The sequence below is a fragment of the Hibiscus syriacus genome, unplaced genomic scaffold (assembly GCF_006381635.1).
Source record: "Hibiscus syriacus cultivar Baekdansim isolate YM2019G1 unplaced genomic scaffold, ASM638163v2 tig00110174_pilon, whole genome shotgun sequence".
Classification (NCBI taxonomy): domain Eukaryota; kingdom Viridiplantae; phylum Streptophyta; class Magnoliopsida; order Malvales; family Malvaceae; genus Hibiscus; species Hibiscus syriacus.
Window position 1 is genome coordinate 3524471 of NW_024062612.1, and position 26134 is coordinate 3550604.

Consider the following 26134-nt stretch of genomic DNA (forward strand, 5'->3'; position numbering starts at 1 on the left):
AATTTGGCAAGTTACGAAGGGTACTCTTCGTAGTTTAGACAAAATATAATGAACCTTTTTAGTTATTGTAGAAAGTAGAGATAGCAAATCACTGATTTTGTAATTCGTTGCAAAAGGATTGAACTATTCAGGTTCTTGCTGGGTTATCGAGTGTTTCTTTATTTTCGATTGTGGGTTGTAGTCCGTCACTGCTCATGCCAAGGGCTACTACATAACCTATCCAAATCTATATAGTTGGGATTTACGTACTGCAATTGTGCTTGTGTAATATCGTTCGCTAGGTGCTGTTTTTGAAAGTGTGCTAGGGTCGTCTCTACACCAAGTCATGGCTATTGATTCACTCGAGCCGACTGTTCCATCTTCCTTGCATTTTGAGTGGATAAGATTGGTTGGAGCTTTGCAAGGATCGTGCTGAGCTCTCGCGTTTGTGGTGTAGCAGTGGGATCTATCTGGTTCGGAGTTAAGAGGGGTTATGCACTTCTTTCTCAGGCATTTATTCTGTGATTTCAGCGTGATGGTCTGTGGACTGTGTTGTAGTTTACTTTCGACGCCAATAGTACCGACACTTGTATGGTGTACTCTTTTCCTTAACTTTGGGTTAGAGAGTTTTTTTTAACGATGCTCATGTTTTTGTCATGTTTTGTATATATGTTCGTTACATAATACAAAACACCTCTTTTAAAAAAATATATTAATATAGGCTCGGGTAAATTACACCATTAATCATCTAACTATTATGACTTCCTATTTTGTTTTTCATTTTTTAAATATAATTATCACCAATTTTGTATTTTTTTTGTAATTGATCGTTAACTTTTGACTTGAGTATACAAAAAGTGTTTAATTTATGTCTGTTTTTTTAGTTTATTATATAATATTTATTTTATTTTATTTTAGTGTATAATGTTTCATTCTGTATTTCAAAGTGAGTTAAGCTGTGATAGACCGTGAAATTTGATTATTAATCTATTAAAAATAACATCTGACATTTTTTAATATTGAAATAAGGCAAACCTATCACCTGTATTGTCTACCCTTTGCTCCTTCATTGGGTGACGAAGGTGGCGTGTGAACATCACATCCCAACAGTTGTCCTTTGTATTCAACCCGCCACGGTGTTCGACGTCTACTACCTTTACATTAATGGATATGAATCTACATAAAAGCCCAAGCTAATGACTCCTATCCAAATCCAAGTGTTGGATAAAATTAGCAGGGCTGTTCCACTCTCCGGCCACAACGTTCCCTCTTTTTTCAACGCTTTGAACGCTTGCCATAAGGCACTGTCGATGTTCCAAGAGCAAATGGAAGTTCTGGCCGAAAAACCCAAAGCTAGAATCCTCGTTAAAACCTTCGATGCTTTGGAACCGGAAGCATTAAACGCCGTTGAAAAGTTCAAAATGATCTCCGTTGGACCCTTAATCCAATCATCTTTGGATAGTTCACTAAGAGCCGACATTTTCCAGTGCAACTCAAACGATTATCTCCAATGGCTAAACTCGAAACCAAAATCAAGTGTCGTTTATGTATCATTCGGGAGCATCGCCGTTTTAGAAGGCAACAAATGGAGGAAATCGCTCAAGCTTTGATAGCCGTTTTAGCAAGGCAACAAATAGAGGAAATCGCTCGAGCTTTGATATCCAGTGGGTGGCCATTTTTGTGGGTGGTGAGAAACCAGAAAGCTAGAGGAGAAGAAGAAACCGAACAAGATAAACTGAGTTGCACAGAAGAATTAGAGAAGTTCGGGATGATAGTCCCATGGTGTTCACAAGTGGAAGTTTTGTCCCATCCATCGTTAAATTGCTTCTTGACTCATTGCGGGTGGAGCTCGACGTTGGAGAGCTTGGTCGCCGACGGTGGTGTTCCCTCTGTTCCGATCAAGCGACGAATGCGAAGCTCAGTGAAGATGTGTGGGGGACGGGGGTTTATTTTAGTTAATTTCTTATTTTTAGAAATTATTTTTTAATATTAAAAAATATGTCGGTGATATTTTTAATAATTTAACTGTCAAACTTAACAGTTTGTCATGTCTTGATCTATTTTAAGTCATGGAATGAAATGTTAAGCATCAAATTTAAATGAAATAAACGCTAGACATTAAACTAGAAAAACGAGCATATATTATACACCCTTTGCATACTTATGCCTTAACTTTTTGTTAAAATCTAACGAAAGTGATATTTATATATTATATTAGTTTGATCATAATTTAAAATAATTTAATAAATTAAACTCATTGAATAATCTTAATAGTAAAAGAGAATGTTGTTCTTCTTAAGAATTGAGTTCGAACAGTTGTATCAGTAGGAATGTGTTCATCGTCAATTAGTTAAAAAAATTGTGTACATTCTTTCTTTTTAAGATTAGAATTTAGGATTTAGGGTTTATAATTAAAATTTAAGATTTTAAGTTTAAGGTTTGGAATTTATTGCGTAGGGTTTGGAGTTTGAATTTTTGAGTTTTTGGGTTTTGGTGTTAAAAAGATATTATTTTATCCTCAGATAAAAATATATGTTTATGAGTTATAAATTTTAATTAAATCTAAATTATTTATTTAAATTTAATAATTATAAATTAATGTAAAACTTATTAATTTTACCTATTATAGGTGAAACATATACTATGTACAAAATTATTTTGTAATTATCTCCAACAACTTAATTTTTTTAATAAATTTAACTTTCAATATTTAATCTTTTTTATTTTTTTATAACCACCAATATATTTAATCTATTAATCAACTAATCGGGATCAAATACTTTACAGGCAAGAGCGACATTTCCAACCCAGTTTACTCTATTCGTAATCATCATGATTTAAATCCTTACCTTGCTTAAAGGATTTAGTGTTTCATCTCACTAGAGTAACTGATTGTTTGTATTTAATTTTTTTTTTATCAATTTAGTTCATTTCAGAGTGTTCTCTGTTCACTCTTGATTTAGGCAAAATCATTGCCCGCCATCATTGGTGACGTTGTCTTTAGCCATTAAGTTCCAAAATCACCAAATGAAATAAAATCATTAATAGTCATTAAATTCCAAATTTTCTGCATGAAAGAAAAGTAACAGTTTATGCATCACAAGATTGCCTTAATTTTTCTGTGCTGAAAAAAAAACTAGGAATCAAAGTCTTGTGCAATTTTGAACAATGATTTAAATAGTGTTTGCGGCTGCGTCGTGTTTATCACGGACATAACATATGTCATTGTGGTCACTGTAGGTGTCACGGTCGTGAATTTTTTAAAATTCACTCAACTTATTCTAAAATATAATAATTATAGTTATAATGTTAAAGAGTCGTTATTATTTAAAAGAAATAAGACTATCAGCATAGAAAAAACTCTAAAAAATTAAAATAGATAAAAATAAATTACCCATTATGTGTAACACCCCCAACCCGTATCCGACCCGGATACGAGTCCGAAGTGTCACATTGACTTTTCAAACATTTATTCGTATAAAATAGTGAGTAATTTAAAAAATTTTATAACATTTAACTCATTCAAAACGTTTATAAAATATATCAGAGTTCATACAATTTATATCTTTAGACTACATGCCAACTACACTCTATATACAGTACATATATTTTCTGATCTGACATTTGGTAAGGAGAACTGACCTGTCTTGCTCCGCATTACTCTTTACTCTTCTCGAAACCTACGTGTGAAACAATCACACGCTAAGTCGTTGACTTAGTGAGGCATATAAAACATATAATATTTCATATAACATAAAGCATACATAAACATATACCATCATTATCATAATCTCTACATTATCATTAAGAAACACACAAAACATCATATGGTTCATGTAACACATTTCAAACCATTTACCTTTGTTAACCATTTATAAACTCATCGTATACATATCACATTCAGTATGTTTGTTTAATCTCTTTATTAGCTCATGTACACTAGTGAGAACTTAAGGTATGTGAGTACATTGAGGTTGTGCACACATATGCTGTTACCACAGCTCGATCAATGTCCCGAAGGACCTATCCAGAGGTCACAAGGAACCTCGGTAACTATCCAGAGGTCATAAAGATCCTCGGCAACTGTCCATTGGTCCCGAAGAACCTAGGTATACTGTCCATATGTTCCTTAGAACATAGGTATACTATCCATATGTCCCGAAAGACATAGGTAATTATGTCCATATGTTCCGTAGAACATAGGTAAACCCTCAACTCTTGGCATGCCAACTATACCACTAGCTCTCATATTACATAACATGGGCATTATCATTATGAATACATTTCTCATCACTTGTTCTTTCTCTTCTGTCACATACCACATGTATGTGTAACCATGTATTTCATATCATATATCTTATAATAGATTCTTTTATCATCATTTGTTTCCTTCCTACCTATTCACAATCACACTAACATGTAATGCAAGCAAGATGTATTAATACATACATGTAATCACATAACTTATATCATATCATTTCTCTTATAAACACATATCTCTTCTTTTCTGTCACGTATCACATATACATGTAATCATTGATCTTATAATCCCATGTTCCTTCTCTTCTGTCACATACCCTATGTATGTGTAAACATATATCTCATAAACATATATTTATGAATCTCATATCGTATCACATATTCACATAAACATGTAATCCACTTTCACATATCACTTAACATATTTTCTAATATGATCACATAACTCATATTATCTATCTCATGTCATGTTCTCATGTATTTACTTAATTCAGTTTCACATAGCTTGTCATATAGGCATGTATTCTCCTATATTATAATTTCATATAGTTCAATATCACATATCACATATACATGTAATCATGTACTCATACACACATAAGCATCATATCATTCACAAATCAAATAACATTTTAGGAGTCACTTCTTACCATAGTAACTCCATCACTGGCTCATCACAAGCCAATGTTTATTTGATAACATAAGTATAATTAAATTGCACTCACCTTGGTCTCACTAGTCAATTCCAATCTCTTATCTTTCCCTTGATCGATCTTACTTGTCAAATATTCCGGAATTGCTTTACGCGCAGAATCTACATAAATGTACATTTTGAGGCAATCATTAGATACCTACACCTTGTAATTGGATACTAGCAACTTAAACAAACTTATTAAACCAATATTCACATTTTTCCTTTAGGGGGAATCGGTTCCCTCCTGTGGGGGTATCGGTTCCCCCTTGACATTCTGGAATTCTGTCGTTTGAGAGGGTATCGGTACCCCTTTGAATGGGTACCGATTCCCCCTAACCCAAAAATCATTTTTCAGCACGAAATTACTTCATTTCCTCTCAAACCCTTCATATATCATCCCCTTTTTCATTCTTAACTCTAGTACACATACTTAAACCAATCTATATTCATTTATTTCATCTTAAACCTCAAAATCCTATATTCCATATGTAATTCAATAATTACATCAATTTTGCAACATGTTTCAAATCCAATTCTATTACTTCATATCTCTTACTTAGATTGATGACAAGTCAAATTCTTTCTCAAAATTCACTTACTAACTCTTTTCCAGAATTTCCTTAAGAAACTCATTTTCTTTAATCTTTCATAACTTCTTTCTCTTTTGATTTTAGGACAACATAAGCTTTCCATAAGCTTAAGTATTACCTAATGATCAAAACCCACTCTTAAAATTAACAAATAATTAGCTAACAAATAATCTTACCTTTGCAAGCTTCGCTCTTTCTTCTCTCGTACATGAAGAAGAAGAAGAAGATGAAGAGAATATCTCTTCATCCTTATCCCCTCTAACATATATATATCCTTATCATATTTATTTTTAATTCATTAATTAGTTAAATGACCATTTTGTCCTCTACTTCATTTGATAATTACTAACAACTTTTAGGATTTATTTCCAGATAAATCATTGAACTAATCCATTCTTCTACTTAAATCACCAAATTCTGAAACTTTACCATTTAGTCACTAACCCATAGTTTGGGATGTTATATTATGATTCACTTACGAAAATCAACATATTATAACTTACTAAAATGAACATGTGTAAAATAAAATATCAAAATCAGAAGATCAACAAAGTCTCGATAAGTGACTAAATTACAACACACATAAAATTGGAGACCAAATTAAAATACATAAAAGTCTCAATCAGGGACTAAACTGGAATTGAAACAAAATTATAAGCTTGAATCAAAAAGATGAAATTTTCATTTAATGACTAAAAGGAAAATTTACAAATGGAAAGGGTCTCATCAAACTATTTACCCATGCACATATGATTGTTTATAACCCAAACATTGGGGTTTTGAAACCTATATTTCATTTTGCTCAAAGTCTGAAAATCCACATGCTCTAAAAGAGCCCACTCGGCCGTGTAGTCCATCGGTCATGAACATCGACGACGACTGAACACGATGGCCGGGATGGTCCAACAGTCTTAGAAGACTTGACTCGTTCCCTAAACTCGAATCTAAAGCCCCTTTTCCCTAAAATCAAACAACAAACCCTAGATCTAAGAAATTACCTTTCAGTAATTTGGATTTCGGTGACCCTCAAGCTTCTCGACTACTCGCGATGAAGGTGAGTTCTCCTATCTTTCTTTTTCATTTTTTTTGTTTCGAATTACTCCATTTTTTTATTGCGTTCGACTGATTTGTTGTAACAGAAAACGGGAATAACGGGCCGCTAAAGCCGCGATTTGCCGTTACCCGTTAAGTTGCGGTCGCTATCGGCTGCTATTGGTGTAATTCCGTGTTCACACTGCTATTTTGGGCAATATCGGTTTCGGATGACGACACTAGTGCGAAATAGCGACCGCTATAGTGTTTTCGTTCCGCTATTTGAAACCTTGCTTTTGAACTTTGAAGAACACTACCGGAGAGCAAGAACGAAACAAAATGGTGAAAATAATGACAATAAATTCATTTGGGGGGGGACTCAGTAATTTGTATCAACTTTATGAAAGCCCGACTCCTTGGGGTTTGAAATCCCAACAATGGAAAAGTATTTTGAAAAAGAGAGAAGAATCGAGGCTTCGAATTTGCATGTTCTTACATCCATAAAAGAAAGAATTAGATATCGTACTCATTTTTACTTTGAACGTACCCTTTGTGTCTCTCTAATTGAGATGGTGACCAGTGACACCGAGAATCAAGCCTTCTCACTTGCGACCTTTCGAACGTCTCTTTTATTATGCAGGCTGCCAAGAAGTCACGGTTGGAGATTCCTGCAAAAATCAAATTGGTTTCTACTATGCAGCGCTCAAGATCAAGAGAGAGGCCATTAGAAGAACTTTCTCTGAAGACCTGCCTAAGCTATACACATGAGTTGATGCTTTGACTGCTCATTTAACCATTCTTGAAGAAAGTACAGGCTAATGTAAGGATGATATAATCATAACCCAGATTTCAACATTCCTTGTTTTAGTTTTCCATTGCACTTTATGTTTTATTCTAAATAAGCTACAAGAAAACACATGTATTTGCTTTTCCTGGTACATATCTTCGCTTACAACAGTCTCAAAGACTGTTTCCTTCTTCGTAGAACTGACCATTCATGTTCGTGTTTTTTTTATTACTTTCTATGGGCCGTACATAATATTCTTTGTTATCCATGCTACTGGTACTTACTGGCAAGTGTTCTCCCCAAAACTCTGCACTGGGTAGCTCCTGAGACATCACATCAATAAGATGGGCTCAACAAGGGCCTAAATTGTAACATAAGTTGCAAAGAACGAATTCCCTTACTGGTCCTTTTCTCACTGGACCATTAAACTAAATAGATGGAAGATGAATACAATATGATGAAATTGTATTTCATTAATAATTCAATCGAAAAAATAAATAAAAGAAAGAGGAACACAATCCATCGAGACATATACTTTGGTCTCACTCTTGTCTCTGAATGCTAGAAGATGTAGTTTCGGGTGAATGATAAGCTGATCTCGTCATCATTTGTAATAATGAACAACATGTTTTGCTTAGTTTGGAAGGAGGAATCGATGAGTCCGTGTAATCTCAATTGTAACATCTATAATGTTCTCTTATTATGATTTAGAAATAGTTTTTTGTTTGATTTGATCTGCACGTGATTAGTCCATTGCTTATGTTGAAAGGTCAGCAAGTCTGGACAAGTATTATTCTAGAAAGATAGATTTGTAGTTCAGAGGAAAATATGTGAGGAAGCATCATTGTTAAACCAAAATGTTATGTATGATTTTGAAGAAAAAAACATTGGATGATCAAAACAAAAACGATGTAATAGGTGGATGACCAAATTGACAGTTTACCCTAAATTTTAATATTTATGTATGAATTATAATTAGAGAAAATAACCTCAGTGACCAAAAATCCCATATAATATACGATTTTAACCAACTTTTTCCGGATTTGTCAAAATGACCAACAAAATCGCAATGCGATCGCTAATTCGCAACGCGATCTCCATTATCGCAAATTCGCGTTGCGATAGTTGAAAATCGCGTTGCGATGGTCTACAGTGTCGTTGCGATTTTCCCAATTCGCAATGCGAATAAGTAAATCGCAACGCGAATTGGGAAAATCGCAATGCGATACTGACTATCGCAATGCGATACTTACTATCGCAATGCGATAATACAAAATCGCAACGAGATATTGACTTTCGCAACGCGATTCTGACTTTCGCAACGCGATAATACATAATCGCAATGCGATTTTCAAAGCGCCAATAGTATCCTGGCCAAGTATTTTATTTTTAAATTCCAAACACAAATATTAATATATTGGAACACTGAACCGTCCACAGTATATCCCGTAAACGCAACTCATAACATAAAACCTAAAATCACAACTCAGTCCCATCTCCATCTCTCACTCTCTCACCCATCTCCGACGAAATCCGTCCCCATCTCCGGTGAAATCCGTCTATCTCCATCTCTCAGAGCCACCCTCACAATCAGAAATGGAAAATCAACCAAATCAACCAACGAGGGTTAGTTTTTTTAATTATTTTCTTTTTGAAATTTTTGCATTATTATTAGGTTTTTCATATTGAAATTGATGATACGTTTACTGGTAATTTCAATAATAGATTAACCATTTCACTTAGATTGCTTATTAAATCAACCGAGAATCGCAACGCGAAATGCAAATCGCAACGCGATTTTAGTTTCGCGTTGCGATTCTCTCGTTGCGATAGTCAAATTCGCGTTGCGATAGTCATTTTCGTGTTGCGATTTTCATTTTCAGAAACTATTCTTCTTCTGCAAATTGAAACTTGAATGAATTGCATTACTTCAACCAAAAAACAAAGACAAATACGAAATTCACAGTGTTGCAAATTTAAGTTTGAAGAATAAACTACTACTCTTTATGTTTATTATTATTTTTGGTATATCTTCACAGTGTAGTTTTTGGTATATCTAACTTAGTATGTTTATTGTTTTTGTAGAACTTTTATTCGGCTCAATTGACCTTAAGAAATAAAGTCAGCCTGGCCAAAACAATTGCGTCGAAGCTTTCACCTGCACAAAGAAAAATGTTTGAGGATACATGCTTCGGGCCATGGCTGAAAGTACAACATCCCGGTGGAGATGCGATGTTGACACACCTGTTTCTTCAAACCATGACTAGCGATCTACCAGAGACTATACAACGTCGTGATGAAGAGATATGGTTTGATTTTTCACCGGCGTATACGTGTTTTGGGCGGGAGGAGTTTTGCTTAATCACCGGTCTACGCTTCGGACACGATGATGTAGGTCGATACAATAGACACATTACCCGCCCATCATGGCTATCCCGAGTTTTTCTTGAGCTGGAGAGGCCGAATCTACACGTAGAAGACCTGACAAGATTGTTGAATAAGAAAGATGGTTTTACTCGGATGGATGACGTCGACGTTGTCCGAGTATGCCTTCTAATTCTTTTGCATGCTGGCTTTTTAGGCAGAGAGGCCAGACAACCTATTCCAAATGATCTAATCAAATTGGTAGAAGACCTAAATGTGTGGAACCTGTTTCCGTGGGGCTCGTATTTATGGAAAGCTACATGGAATAAGTTATCGTCTGCCTTGGATGATCGAAAAAGTTTGCATGGCGATGGTTCCAAATACACTTTGACAGGCTTTATTTGGGCCTTTAAGGTAAGAATTTTTATATAATGTTTCCAAAATTATAAGTAATTATTTAACAATTACTAATGTTTTTATTATATTGTTTGTAGATTTGGATATTTGAGGCCTTTCCCGCCATGAAGACATATGCAATAAAAACTTCAAATGATATTCCCAGGGCTATTTCCTGGAAGAGGAAACGGACCTTGCAATGGGAAGATTTACTACGGTATACGACAATAAATAATGTAAGTTAACATAAATACTACCATATGTTTTAAACAAGTTATTACTAGTACACGTTTAACTTTGTTTGAGCTTTTATATTGTTAGGAGGCCAACACTCCTCTACAGAGGCTGACACCCATGGAAGCTGAGCTTGCCACTGATTGGTGGCAAGCTAGTAAGCGTTTTTTTGATGGAACGGTTGATGAGCAGCCTCCACTTCGGGAGCCATCACCTCGCCCAGAGCTATCACCTCACCCAGAGCCATCATCTGATCGACCCGACTATACACCTCCACAACGACAGCCATCACCTATTCTGTCACATCATCGAGCCTCTTCTCCACCATCACCGCAAGATAGGCGACCGGCAAAGATGCCACGACGTTATCTCCCTGTTCTCCACCTCCACCTCAACGGGATGAGTTAGGGGAGTTACGTGATGAGGTCAATACCTTGCGTGAGGAGGTCGGTACTTTACGCAAAGACGATGGTGCATGGCGTGTTGAGGTGTCTACATTACGCGGTGAGGTAGCCGCTCTACGTGAGATGGTAGCATCGTTGCAGAATGAGGTTCATACTCTACGCAACGAGGTAAGTTTAAGATTTTTCATACTCGTAATTCATTCGGTTGCTGCCAATACTGCTAAACTGTTTTTGTTAGTATTTGTTTTTGGTTTTGTTTTTGTCTTTTGGTTGAAGTAATGCAATCCATTCAAGTTTCAATTTGCAGAAGAAGAATAGTTTACTTTCGCAACATGAAAATGACTATCGCAACGCGGAAATGGCTATCGCAATGCGAAATGAAAATCGCAACGACAAAATCGCAATGCGAAATGAAAATCGCAATGACAAAATTGCAATGCGAAATGAAAGTCGCAATGCGATTTGTGTTTCGCGTTGCGATTTTGTCGTTGCGATTTCATTTCGCATTACGATTTTGTCGTTGCGATTTTCATTTCGCATTGCGATTTTGTCGTTGCGATTTGCATTTCGCATTGCGATAGCCATTTCCGCGTTGCGATAGTCATTTTCGCGTTGCGATTTTAAGTTTTGTGTTGTGAAAGTAAACTATTCTTCTTCTGGAATGTTTATATATATTGTCCTTTTAAATGTTTATATAAGTGCTTACTTCTGGAATGTTATCTGAGCATTTTGTGAACTATGATAGAATAATGACTTGGGTGAATACAATGCTAGTTTGAAACATATTTGTCTTTGTTTAATATCATGTCTGTTTATTTACTGATTTATGTATTAATTTTTTCAGCGGCCCGATAAGGTGGATGCTTTACGTCGGGTTTTCCTTGCACGACAGAGTTCACGCATCAGACGGCGTGGATGTGCTATTACGTCTCCGTTCACCCCAATGGTGCGAAGACTCCGCAAGAAGAAGCCCGACTCACCTGTCATCCCTCAGGAGTCCCCTCCAATCATTCAAGAGGCCCCTATCCTCCCTCAAGAGTCCCCCCCCACCGTTCAAGAGGCCACTGTCATCGTTGAAAAGGTCCCTCCCACCATTCCAGAGCCCGATTCACATGGGGTAATATATCGAAGTATTGAGAAACCCCTACCGGTTCCGGACATGATGGATGAGAGTTGGCTCTCGTATGAGTTACCGGCTAGTACCCTTCCGGTATCTGAAGTGGAGATGAGACAACTACCGGAAACAATTGTGGATAATACCCTTTGGGCTAAGACCGCAGTTGATTTTTATATACATGAGCGGAGCCAAGGGTGTTACACTGACATAAGAAAACTCAACGATGAAATGTTTTTGTTGCTTGATCAGTCTTGGTGGGGTGTGCTATTAGGGGTTGACGACAGTGGCTATTTCGATGAGGAGGTAAGTCTTATATTTGACTTATATATGATTTTGATTAATTTTTTTAAAAATTAATGTAATTCACTAATATATGTCTTTTTTTTGTAAAACATCATATCGATGCGTAGGTGTCACGTCTTCTAATAATAAGGAAACTTAGGAAAAATAAAAAAAATTTACGATATACAATAATGCCGGCGGCTTTTCACGCAGTTCACTTGAAGAATCAACGAGATGAATCATTTTCGTTGGGCAACGGACAAGCTAAACTTTATCCTGCATGGTGGGAGGTCGATAAGGTTAGTGTTTATTTTTTAAATTTTTTAAAGGTGTTCATAAATAAGTGCGCAAATAAATGAATTATTACTTATGATTGCAGGTGTTTATCCCTGTTTTGGAACGTCGTCATTGGCTTCTCGTCCAACTTCAGCTCCCATCCCTGAAGATAATAGTATATGACAACATGATAAATTACATATCATTGTCTGATTTGAGAGATATTATCAAGGGATGGAGCTCTCATTTGGCTAAATTCTTGGATGGGATTAATTATTGGACTCATTCTGGACACAAGAAGCCAAAGAAGTTCAATGTCACAGTTGTCAGAGACGAGACCGTGCCACAACAATCGCCGGGAGGCAGAGGGGATTGTGGTCCTCTCGTATGCATGTGCTTGGTGCGTTTGACGACGGGAAGCACAGAGTTTCTACCTCCCACCGATAGAGATAGAGCTGCAGTAGGCTTGTGGTTTCGGCATTATATGGCTAGAGCGATATATTCTAGACGCTTCCTACCTGCATCCGCGTTATGAAAGTATCCATTGTTAATTGGTAAGTCAAATGCAAGTTTTGTTAATATATATACTCCTTTTGGTTTGAAAATGTTTGGTTAAGTACCTATAATTCAATAATTTGCTGTTTATAGGTTTTAGATGTGTAGGAAGTCTTGTTTGAGCAAATGTTTGGTTTTTGCAGGTTAATCCTTAAGTGAGCTGCGTGAAATGGATGTACGGGTGCAAAAGTTGATTCATTGATTCAATAATTGATGAGGAAATAAGAATTATTATTATTTTTTGATTGTTTAATTGATTTGTAAAAAATGATTTGTAAATGTTGATTTGTTTAATTGGTGTGTACATAATTCTTATTTGTGCTTGTTTAATTGATTGAAATGTAATAGTTGATTTGTTGATTTTCAATCTGCATTATGTTGAAGGCAAAACAGACTATCGCAACACGAAACTGACTATCGCAACGAGAAAATCGCAATGCGAAATGAAAATCGCAATGCGAAATGAAAATCGCAACGAGAAAATCGCAATGCGATTTTCATTTCACATTGCGATTTTCTAGTTGCGATAGCCATTTTCGCGTTGCGATTTTTCATTTCGAATTGCGATAGCCATTTTCGCGTTGCGATAGCCATTTTCGCGTTGCGATAGTCAAATGAATGTCTAATAAGTGATAACAACTGAACAAATCATAGCAATGTTCAAACTCAAGTTACTAATACATGCCTAACTGAAAATGTTAAAAGTGCACACATAAAATACACATAATACAACGTTTGCATTTAAAAATCACCTAAGTTAACAGTCCCAAAAGGTGAAGCCGGTTGTGATTGGGATTTTGAAGATGATTACGATTTTCATAATCTCGTTGCGAAAGTCAGAATCTCGTTGCGATTTTGTATTATCTCGTTGCGATAGTCAGTATCGCATTGCGATTTTTCAAATTCGCATTGCGATTTACTTATTTACATTGCGAATTAGGAAAATCGCAACGCGATACTTACTTTCGCAACGAGATAATACAGAATCACAATGCGATTTTCAAAGTTCGCAATAGGTTTTAGTTTCGCAACACAAATATTTTGTGTATATATCTACGCAGAAGCAACAACTCATAACCTAAATCCCTAAATCACAACTCATTCCATCTCCATCTATCACTCTCTCCGGCGACATCCGTTCCTATATCCGTTCCTACATCCTTCCCCATCCGGCAACATGTCTTAGTTTCGCAGCTCGTTTGTTTAGTAAATTAATTTACAACCATGAAATCATCTAATGTTGATCATGTTTGGATAGATTTGTGTTTTGGAGGGTCATGGGAGAATGTTCATGGTGTTTTACAATATATGCCTTTACCCATGAATCTTCAACTAAAACTGTCATTAAAAAAGTTAACTTATGAAACTCTAATGTTACGTGTTTCAAAGAAATTGAATTTAGAGCCCCTAAGTGGATTTAGGCTATCTTATCAGAGGAATGGTAAAGTTTATTTGTTAACCGACAATGAAGATGTTGAACGATTCATTGCTTACATTAGTGTTTCAAGTGATGATGTTACATTGTATGTTGTTGAACCTAGAAGTAGTATTGTTGGGTCAGTAGTGGGTAGTAATCAACTAAGTTTTTCTCAAAAACCACAACCTTTCTCTAATCCAAATCCTAATCAACTTTCAGCACCAAATTCCAGTTTTCGTATTAACCAATTAGACGATGATGAGCCAACAGAAAAAATTGTGAGTACTAGTCAGTATTCGAAATTTGATCTTGGTCAATACCCGGACTTTGATATTGGACAATACTCGGATTTTGATGATGTTTCAGAAGAAGAAACAGACCCTGCGTGTAATGATTTTGATATTGGTCAATACCCGAATTTTGATGATGAAACAACCATTACCGAGGAAGATGTTATTGATGATAATGAGGAGGAAGTGGAGGCTGTGAATGAACATGTTGAACATCCATTCTGTAATTCATATAATCCTGAAGAAGAAAAAGAAGAAGAAAAAGAAGAAGAAAAAGTCCCCGAAGAAAAGAAAATGCCACGGGAGTATAACTGGAATATGCCAGAATTACTTCAGATACCGGAAGAAGAGTTGGTAAAGAAAACAGTTGATTCTTACACAAAAGTTATTCATATCAAGAAAGATGATTGTTTTAATACAAAGGAAGACTTGAAGATAGCTTTGTATACGAAATGTGTGGAAGATGGCTATCAACTAAAAGTTAACAAATCAAGCAAAGATCGTTTCGAAACAAGGTGTATGATTGACAAAAATTGTACGTGGCGTATGATTGCAAAGAGGATAAAAGATTGCGAAATGTTTCAAGTTAGGACTTTTATTGATAAACATACATATTCAAGAACCCAAGTTTTTCCTCACCATAGACAGGCAAACAAAAATGTGTTGGGTGGTTTTCTGGCTGAGTTAATGTTTTTGAATGGTAGGGTATATCGGGGACATGAAATTATGACTGACATGAATGCTCGGTTCAAGATTAGTATATCATATTCTCAAGCTTGGAGAGCCAAATGTTATGCCTTGGAATTGATGAGGGGGTCGCCGAAGCATCGTTTGCCCAACTGCCGGCTTATTGTCACAATTTAAAGCTGAAAAATCCTGGGTCGGTAACTCATATCAAAACAGATAGAGATGGACGCTTTGAGTTGCTGTTTATCGCCATTGGTGCTGCGGTTAGTAAATCAATATAATTCTGTTGACTCATTTCTGTTAGTTACATGCATTTCACATTTAAATGATTATATTTCTTGTGTATATTATTTTGTAGATTCGTTCGTTTATTACTTGCATGCGCCCATTTATTATAGTTGACGGAGCACATTTGAAGGAGTAAACTTATTAGCAGTAGCCATGGATGCTAACAATGAGATATTGCCAATAGCTTACGGGGTTGGCAAATCTGAAACCTCTGATTCATGGACATGGTTTATGGGGCATCTTAGGGATTGCATAGGTCCTATTAACAATCTGACAATCATATCCGATAGGGCAAACTCAATTGACAACGCTGTTAGAAGGTGTTTCCCAGATGCTTTTCATGGACTTTGTGGTGTTCATTTGTATAGAAATCTAAAATCAAGGTCTGCTGGTATAAAAAAGCACAAATGGACATACTGGAAGGCTGTAAAAGCTTATCGGGAAGTGGATTTCAATAAGCATATAAACTGTTTAAGACGTGTTTTGCCTCAGTGTGCTCAAACACTAGAAGATGTCGGGTTTGAAAGACGGTCAAGAGTACATCAACTTGGAGCAAGATATGGTTTAATGACGTCTAATAGTGCAGAATCAATCAACGCTCTAAGTCGTCATTCCCGGAAATTACCCATTACTATGTTAATGGAGTTTTTTCGAGCCTCTATTCAATAGTGGTACTACAAGAAAAGAAACCATGCAGGTATTATTTCTTTGAATTCGTAACTTATCATATATTTTACTAAGTATTATTTATTTAAATTTACAGGAACATTGGAACATCGTGTTACACCATGGACTGAAAAAAAGATAACGAAACGTGTTGTGAAGTCAACGTCATGGAGAGTTGAACCATGTTCAAACACTTTGTTTGAAGTACTGGATAATAACTTAAATGGGCTTGTCGATCTAAATGCAAGGACGTGTAGTTGTATGAAATGGCAAACATCTGGTTATCCGTGTGGCCATGTTATAAAAGTTGCTCTTCATCTAAACCAAGATGATTCAAGCACATACGCTATGGATTGCTACACTACAGAATTATATCGACAGACTTATGCCGAGATTGTCTACCCTATTCCACATCCTTCTGAGTGGGACATACCAGATGACTTACAAACAGTTTTGCCACCAGCCATGGACAGAAGGCTACCTGGCCAACCAAAAAGTCACGATCGTATACCGTCTAAGGGTGAAGAGAAGAAGAGATCGACATGTAGTCGGTGCAAGGAAAGTGGTCATACAAGGTTGACATGTGGATCACCAGTGCCATCGCAATCATCTTTAAAATCCCAATCACAACTGGCTTCACCTTTTGGGACTGTTAACTTAGGTGATTTTTAAATGCAAACGTTGTATTATGTAGATTTTATGTGTGAACTTTTAACATTTTCAGTTAGGCATGTATTAGTAACTTGAGTTTGAAAATTGCTATGATCTGTTCAGTTGTTATCACTTAATAGGCAATCATCTTAATGTTTATCGCAACGCGGAAATTACTATCGCAATGCGAAATGAAAATCGCAATGCGAAATGAAAATCGCAACGCGAATTTCGCAATGCGAAATGAAAATCTCAACGCGAATTTCGCAATGCGAAATGAAAATCGCAACGAGGGAATCGCAATGCGAGATGAAAATCGCAACCCGAATTTAATTTCGCGTTGCGATTCTCTCGTTGCGATTTTCATTTCGCATTGCGATAGTACTCTTTGCCTTCAACATAATGCAGATTGAAATCAACAAAATCAACCATTACATTTCAATCAATTAAACAAGCACAAATAAGAATTATGTTAACATCAATTAAACAAATCAACTTTTACAAATCACCTTTTACAAATCAATTAAACAATCAAAAAATAAGCAATAATTCTTAGAGAAAATAACACTTCTACTATTGAATCAACTTTTGCAGCCATACATCATTTTCACGCAGCTCACTTCTGAGATTAACCTGCATAAACCAAACATTTGCTCAAACAACACTTTCTACACATCTAAAACCTACAAACAGCAAATTATTGAATTCTAGGTACTTAACCAAACATTTTCAAACCACAAGCCTATAAACATACCAATTGTTTATGGACATTTTTATAACGCAGATGCAGGTAGGCAGCGTCTCGTATATATCGATCTAGCCATATAATGTCGAAACCACAAGCCTACTGCAGCTCTATCTATATCGGTGGGAGGTAGATACTTTATACTTCCTGTGATCAAACGGTCCAACGCCAAGCATACGAGAGGACCACAATCCCCTCTGGGTCCTTTCGTTTGTTGTGGTGCGGTCTCGTCTCTGCTAACTGTAATATTGAGCTTCTTTGGCTTCTTGTTTCCAGAACGAGTCCAATAATTTATCGCATCCAAGAATTTAGCCAAATAAGAGCTCCATCCCTTAATAATATCTCTTAAATCAGCCAATGATATGTAATTTATCATGCTGTCATATACTATTGCCTTAAGGGATGGGATCTGAAGCTCGACGAGAAGCCAATGGTTACGTTCCAAAACAGGGATAAACACCTGCAATCATAAGTAATAATTCATTCATTTGCGCACTTATTTATGAATACCTTTAAACTCAATCTAAAATAAACACTAACCTTATCGACCTCCCACCATGCAGGATAAAGTTTAGCTTGTCCATTGCCCAACGCAAATGATTCATCTCGTTGATTCTTCAAGTGAACGGCGTTAAAAGACGTCGGCATAATTGTATATCGTGTATTTCTTTTATTTTCCTTAAGTTTCCTAATTATTAGAAGACGTGACACCCACACATCGATATGCTGTTTTACAAAAAAAGACATATATTAGTAACTTACATAAATTTAAAAAAAAATAATCAAATTAAAATATAAGAAAAATATAAGACTTACCCCTCTATCGAAATAGCCATTGTCTTCGACCCCTAATAATACGCCCCACCAAGACAGATCAAGCAACAAATAGATATCATCGTTGAGCTTGCATATGTCAGTGAAACACCCCTGGCTTCGCTCATGTAGATAAAAATCAACTGCGGTCTTAGCCCAAAGGGTGTTATCCAGAATTGTGTCCGGTAGTTGTTTCCTCTCCACTTTAGATACCGGTATGGTACTGGCTGGTAACTCATACGAGAGCCAACTTGAATCCATCATGTCCGGCACGTCAGATGGTTTCTCAATAATCCTACATATGACGCCATGTGAATCGGGCTCTTGAATGGTGGGAGGGACCTCTTCAACGATGACAGTGGCCTCTTGAACAGTGGGAGGGGACTCTCGAGGAATGATAGGGGCCTCTTCAACGATAGGAGTGGACTCTTGAGGGATGACAGGCGAGTCGGGCTTCTTCTTGCGGTGTCTTCGCACTATTGGGGTATACGGAGACTTAATAGCACGTGCACGCCGTCTGATGCGTGAACTCTGTCGTGCAAGAAAAACCCGACGTAAAGCATCCACCTTATCGGTCCGCTAAATAATTAAATACAAATATCAGTAAATAAACAGACATGATATTTAAACAGTGAAAACAAAGACAAATATATTTCAAACTTTCAACCAAAAGACAAAACAAAGACAAATACTAACTTCACAGTGTTAAAGAATACACAGTTTAGCAGAATTGGTAGCAACCGAATAAATTTACTTCAACCAAAAGACAAAACAAAAAGACAAATACTAACTTCACAGTGTTAATAAACAGTTTAGCAGTATTGGCAGCAACCGAATAAATTTACTAAGCAATCTAAGTGAAATGGTTAATTTAAGTGAAATTACGAGTAAATTTATCATCAAGTTAAATATGGAAAATCTTAAACTTATCTCGTTGTGTAGAGTATGAACCTCATTCTGCAACGATACTACCATCTCACGTAGAGCGGCAACCTCACCACGTAAAGTAGACACCTCCACACGCCATGCACCATCGTTATCGCGTAGAGTACCGATCTCCTCACGCAAGGCATTGACCTCATCACGTAACTCCCTTGACTCATCCCGTGGAGGTGGAGAACAGGGAGATAGAAGTCGTGGCATCTTTGCCGGTCGCCTATCATGAGGTGATGGTGGAGAAGAGGCTCGATGATGTGACGGGATAGGTGATGGCTCTCGTTGTAGAGGTGTATAGTCGGGTCGATCAGGTGATGGCTCTGGGTGAGGTGATGGCTCTCGAAGTGGAGGAAGTGGAGGCTGCTCATCATTCGTGCCATCAAGAAAACGCTGACTAGCTTGCCACCAATCAGTGGCAAGCTCAGCCTCCGTGGGTGTCAGTCTTATTATATGATAGTATTTGTGTTAACTTACATTATTTATTGTCGCATATGGTATTAAGTCTTCCCAATCCAACAGACGTTTCCTCTTCCAGGAAATAGCCCTGGGAATATCATTTGAAGTTTTTATTGCATATGTCTTCATGGCGGGAAAGGCCTCGAATATCCAAATCTACAAACAATATAATAACAAACATTAGTAATTGTTAAATAATTAATTATAATTTTGAAAACATTATATAGAAATTCTTACCTTAAAGTCCCAAACAAAGCCTGACAAAGTGTATTTCGACCCATCGCCCCGCAAACTTTTGCGGTCATCAAAGGCAGATGACAACTTAGTCCAGGTAGCTTTCCATATATACGAACCCCACGGAAACAGATTCCATGCATTTAGGTCCTCTACCAATAATATTAGCTCCTGAGGAATAGGTTGTCTGGCCTCTCTGCCTAAAAAGCCGGCATACAAAAGTAGTAGAAGGCATACTCGGACAACATCGACGTCATTCATCCGAGTAAAATCATCTTTCTTATTAAACAATTTCTTCATGTCGTCGACGTGTAAGTTCGGCTTCTCTATTGACTCATCAGGAAAAACCCTGGATAACCATGATGGGCGGGTGATATGACGAGTGTACCGGCCTACATCATCGTGTCCGAATCGTAGACCAGTGGGTCAAATTAGCATCTCCACCCGGATGCTGTACTCTCAGCCATGACCCGAAGCAGGTTTCCTCAAACAATTTTCTTTGTGCAGGTGAAAGCTTCGAAGCAATTATAGTGGCTAGGGTAACTTTATTCCTTAATGTCAATGAAGCCGAAAAAAATTTCTACAAAAACAATAAACATACCAAGTTAGATATACCAAAAACTACACTGTCAAGATATACCAAAAACAATAAACATAAATAGTAGTTTATTCTTGAAACTAAAATTTGCAACACTGTTTTGTCTTTTGGTTGAAATGAAAATCGCAACGAGATAATGAGAATCGCAATGCGGAAATGACTATCGCAACGAGAGAATCGCAACGCAAAATGACTATCGCAACGAGAGAATCGCAACGCAAAATGAAAATCGCAACGCGAAATGAAAATCGCAACGAGAGAATCGCAACGCGAAATGAAAATCGCAATGCGATTTTGGTTTCGCGTTGCGATTTTTATTTCGTGTTGCGATTCTCTCGTTGCGATAGTTATTTCCGCGTTGCGATTTTCATTCTCGAAACTATTCTTCTTCTGCATTACTTCAACCAAAAGACAAAACAAAGACAAATACTAACTTCACAGGCTAAACATTTTAGTAGTATTGGCAGCAATCGAATGAATTTAATAAGAAATCTAAGTGAAATGGTTAATCTATTATTGAAATTACCAGTAAACTTATCATCAATCTCAATATGAAAAACCTAAAATAATGCAAAAATTTCAAAATAAAAATAAAACAAAACTAACCCTCGGAGGTTGATTTTCTATTTTTGAATGATTGTGAGGGATTTTTGACTGTGAATGGTTGTGAGGGATTTCGCCGGCGATGGGGACGGAAATCTTCGGAGATGGGGACGGATTTCGCCGTAGAGAGTGAGAGATGGAGATGGGACTGAGTGTTGTGATTTTAGGTTTGAGGTTATGAGTTGCGATTACTGTGGACGGTACAGTTTCTGATTTATTAAGAAAAAATTCGTGTTTGGAATTTGAAAAAAAAATACGCGTTAATACGAATGACGCTATGTAAATCGCATTGCGATAGTAAGATTCGCATTGCGATTTACGTATTCGCGTTGCGATTTTCCTAATTCGCATTGCGAATTATGAAAATCGCAACGCGAATACGTAAATCGCAATGCGAATTAGGAAAATTGCATTGCGATAGTCAGTATCGCATTGCGATTTTCCAAATTCGCATTGCGATTTACTTATTCACATTGCGAATTGGGAAAATCGCAACGCGAAATTGGAAAATCGCATTGCGATAGTCATAATCATGTTGCGAATCTGGAAACTGATTTACGATAATGGAGATCGCGTTGCGAATTAGCGATCGCATTGCGATTTTGTTGGTCATTTTGGCAAATCCGGAAAAAAATGGTTAAAATCGTATATTATATGGGATTTTTGGTCACTGAGGTTATTTTCTCGTATAATTATTGATTCTCTTTTGAGTTGTTGACTCGGAACTCAAATTATACTTTGTTTTCATAATTCTCTACCTACATTCTCCGCAATATAAGCTATCAGAAGAGCAATCCAAGGACTTGGTACAGTTGTCTTGAAATTCACATTAGCTCTTCTTGTTTTCCAGTACAATCGCCCACCATATTATTATGATGAATGGGTACAGGGAAGACGATTCATGCTGCTATTTCCATCCTAAACAACTGGTAATCGGGGTTTGCCCTTTGTGCTTAAACGACAGGCTTCTTATCTTAGCTTCAAAGCAAGGCCACTCTTCATCTTCATCATCGGGCAGCCATAGATTTCTTCAAAAGAAACCACACATTCACCTCCCCAAGATCTTTGCTTTAGGCCCACTTCTCCATCGTCGTGAGCTCAAGCACATGAAATCTCAGTATTTTGATGACCATGATGCTTCAACCAGTCAAGAAGGTAAATACTCTTTCCTCTCTTTTTTTTCTCGAATATCCATCACATGCATGCAAAGGTCTCTTCGTATGAAGAATTATTGTTTGTGTAAATGACAAAAGTGTGGTCAAAGTAAGGCAAAACCGGAAAACCAATAATCTTATCCTGTTTTCTTCAGTTTCCTCCGCAACTTTTACCCTGCATGAAAATATACGTGTGTGTTTTCATGGGAATATATGTTTGGCTAATAAAAAGTCCATTGAATTCTGCATATAATTTATGCAAATTCATCTGATCTTCCATAAAAAATGGACCTCTTGAATTTTCTTTCTTGTTAATCATGTCCTCAACTTATCAAAATTTGGTAAAACTTGGCTTTCCTTCACATTCTTTTTCAGGCTACAAATTGGTCTCACCATTAATGCACAAATCTTGTGGATGTACTAAATTACATATCTTCTATAACATTTACCATATTATAGAACTGTGTTTTGATTTATTGTAATCTTCTTCCCCCTTTTTTTCTGTAGACTCCTTTATCTCAATCAAGTTTGAAGAGAATGGCGTTAGTTCATGGGAAAAAGGCAAAGTTTCAAAGGTTTCACTTGAGAATTGCAGCATGTCGTGGAACCCCACGTTGGGCAAGGACCTAAAAGAGGGCAATAAGAGTGTGATCGAGCATCCGAAACCAGGTGGCTCACTCCGGTGGCGAAAGCGGATGGGCCACCTGTTTCAGCTCGTAAGGTGGAGGAGGTCCACTAGCAAGGCCGAGGGAGTCAAGGCCATGAAGAAGAGCTGGATCATAAGGACTCTCACAAAGAGAACCAAATAATAAAATACTTCCTTTTTTTTGTATAGAAAATGATAGTAATTTGAGCTTTCATCTACCAATGCCAAATTGTTTGTGAAAATGATTTTGGGTTAAAATGTTCGTTGTTTTCTTTTTCTTCTTGTATTTTATTATTATTTCTGATAAAACAGAACAAGATATAGTGGTTCAACTTGTCTTCTTGTTGTCTAATTACTGAGTTTATATTCTATGGCGTCATCAAATCCATGGACTTTTGAGAATTTTTAGATTTTTTTGGTTCAAAATCCGACATTAATTAAAAGACAGATCATGTGGAGAATGGGAAAATTAATTGAAAGGACCCTCAAAATCTAACAATCCACCGAAACCCAGATAAAGAACTTGGTAAGAACAGTAAAAGGGTAGCAACTTTAGTTTCTTTAGTTGTAAGATAAAGAAGGGTTTGCCTTCCTTTGTTTTGCAATCTCTCTCTCTCTCTAAAGTCAAACAAACTTAAAAAAGGCACAATATTTTGTTACACCTTTCATAAAGCCTGGAACTTCTACCCAATGTGACCAAAGTACTGGTAAACTATATAGACATTCAAGACTTGGGACAACTTCTGGGTAGGCCTCTTCCCCAACCATACTTTCAATGGTCCACATTTCCACATCTTTGTTCTAGGAGATTAATTTTTTTTTAGAGAAAATCGCCTCAGTGACCAAAAATGCCTTATAATATACGATTTTAACCAACTTTTTTTAGATTTGTCAAAATGACCAACAAAATCGCAACGCGAAATAAAAATCGCAACGCGATCCCCAGAATCGCAAATCAGTTTCCAAAATCGCAACGCGATTCTTGACAATCGCAATGCGATAGTACAAATTCGCATTGCGATTTTCCAGAATCGCAACGCGAATATGAAAATCGCAACGCGAACACATAAATCGCAACGCGTATCCGTAAATCGCAACGTGTATCCGTAAATCGCAACGCGTATCCGTAAATCGCAACGCGTATCCGTATATCGCAACGCGTATCCGTAAATCGCAACGCGTATCCGTAAATCGCAACGCGATTTTTAAAGCGCCATTATAATCGCTATGCGTATTTTTATTTTCAAATTACAAAAACGAATATTAAGACAAAATCCCGTAATCGCAACTCATAACCTAAAACCTAAAATCACAACTCAGTCCCATCTCCATCTCTCACTCTCTACGGTGAAATCCGTCCCCATCTCCGAAGATTTCCGTCCCCATCTCCGGCGAAATCCCTCACAACCATTCACGGTCAGAAATCCCTCACAATATTCAGAAATGGAAAATCAACCTCCGAGGGTTAGTTTTTTTAATTATTTTTATTTTGAAATTTTTGCATTATTGTAGGTTTTTCATATTGAAACTGATGATAAGTTTACTGGTCATTTCAATAATAGATTAACCATTTCACTTAGATTTCATTTCGCGTTACGATTCTCTCGTTGCGATTTTCATTTCGCGTTGCTATTCTCTCGTTGCGATTTTCAAGTTAGTATTTGTCTTTGTCTTTGTTCTGTCTTTTGGTTGAAGTAATGCAATCCATTCAAGTTTCAATTTGCAGAAGAGTCGCAACGAGATAAATGAAAATCGCAACGTGAAAATGACTATCTGCAACGAGAGAAATGAAAATCGCAACGAGAGAATCGCAACGCGAAATGAAAATCGCAACGAGAGAATCGCAACGCGAAACCAAAATCGCAATGCGATTTTCATTTCGCGTTGCGATTCTCTCGTTGCGATTTTCATTTCGCGTTGCGATTCTCTCGTTGCGATTTTCATTTCTCTCGTTGCGACAGTCATTCTCTCGTTGCGATTTTCATTTCAACCAAAAGACAAAACAGTGTTGCAAATTTTAGTTTCAAGAATAAACTACTACTTTTTATGTTTATTGTTTTTGGTATATCTTCACAGTGTAGTTTTTGGTATATCTAACTTGGTATGTTTATTGTTTTTGTAGAAATTTTTTTCGGCTTCATTGACATTAAGGAATAAAGTTAGCCTAGCCACTACAATTGCTTCGAAGCTTTCACCTGCACAAAGACAATTGTTTGAGGAAACCTGCTTCGGGCCATGGCTGAGAGTACAACATCCGGGTGGAGATGCTAATTTGACCCATTTGTGGCTTCAGACCATGACATCAAATCTACCCGACAGTATACAACGTGGTGAGGAAGAGATATGGTTTCATTTTCCACCAGCGTATACTTGTTTTGGGCGGAAGGAGTTCTGCTTAATCACTGGTCTACGATTCGGACACGATGATGTAGGCCGGTACACTCGTCATATCGCCTGCCCATCATAGTTATCCCGGGTTTTTCCGGATAAGTCAATGGAGAAGCCGAACCTACACGTCGACGACCTGAAGAAATTGTTTAATAAGAAAGCTGGTTTCACTCGGATGGATGACGTCGATGTTGTCCGAGTATGCCTTCTACTACTTGTGTATGCCGGCTTTTTAGGCAGAGAGGCCAGACAACCTATTCCTCGGGAGCTAATAATATTGGTAGAGGACCTGAATGCATGGAATCTGTTTCCGTGGGGTTCGTATATATGGAAAGCTACCTGGACTAAGTTGTCTACTGCCTTTGATGACCGCAAAAGTTTGCGTGGCGATGGGTCGAAATACACTTTGTCAGGCTTTGTTTGGGCCTTTAAGGTAAGAATTTCTATATAATGTTTCTAAAATTATAATTAATTATTTAACAATTACTAATTTTGTTATTATATTGTTTGTAGATTTGGATATTCGAGGCTTTCCCCAGCATGCGTACATATGCAATAAAAACGTCAAATGATATTCCCAGGGCTATTTCCT

At 36.9% G+C, this 26134-nt stretch overlaps 1 protein-coding gene and 1 pseudogene across 1 annotated transcript; both read left to right on the top strand.

Moving 5' to 3' along the window:
• The first annotated feature begins 903 nt into the window (after nt 1–903).
• On the top strand, nt 904–7336 carry LOC120217024 (annotated as a pseudogene).
• A 14849-nt stretch (nt 7337–22185) lies between these two features.
• Nucleotides 22186–23418, top strand: LOC120216820. Its single transcript, XM_039214129.1, has 2 exons — nt 22186–22509; nt 23016–23418. The coding sequence occupies exons 1-2, from the start codon at nt 22227–22229 to the stop codon at nt 23315–23317; spliced, it is 585 nt and encodes a 194-aa protein (XP_039070060.1). The 5' UTR covers nt 22186–22226; the 3' UTR covers nt 23318–23418.
• The last annotated feature ends 2716 nt before the right edge of the window (nt 23419–26134 follow it).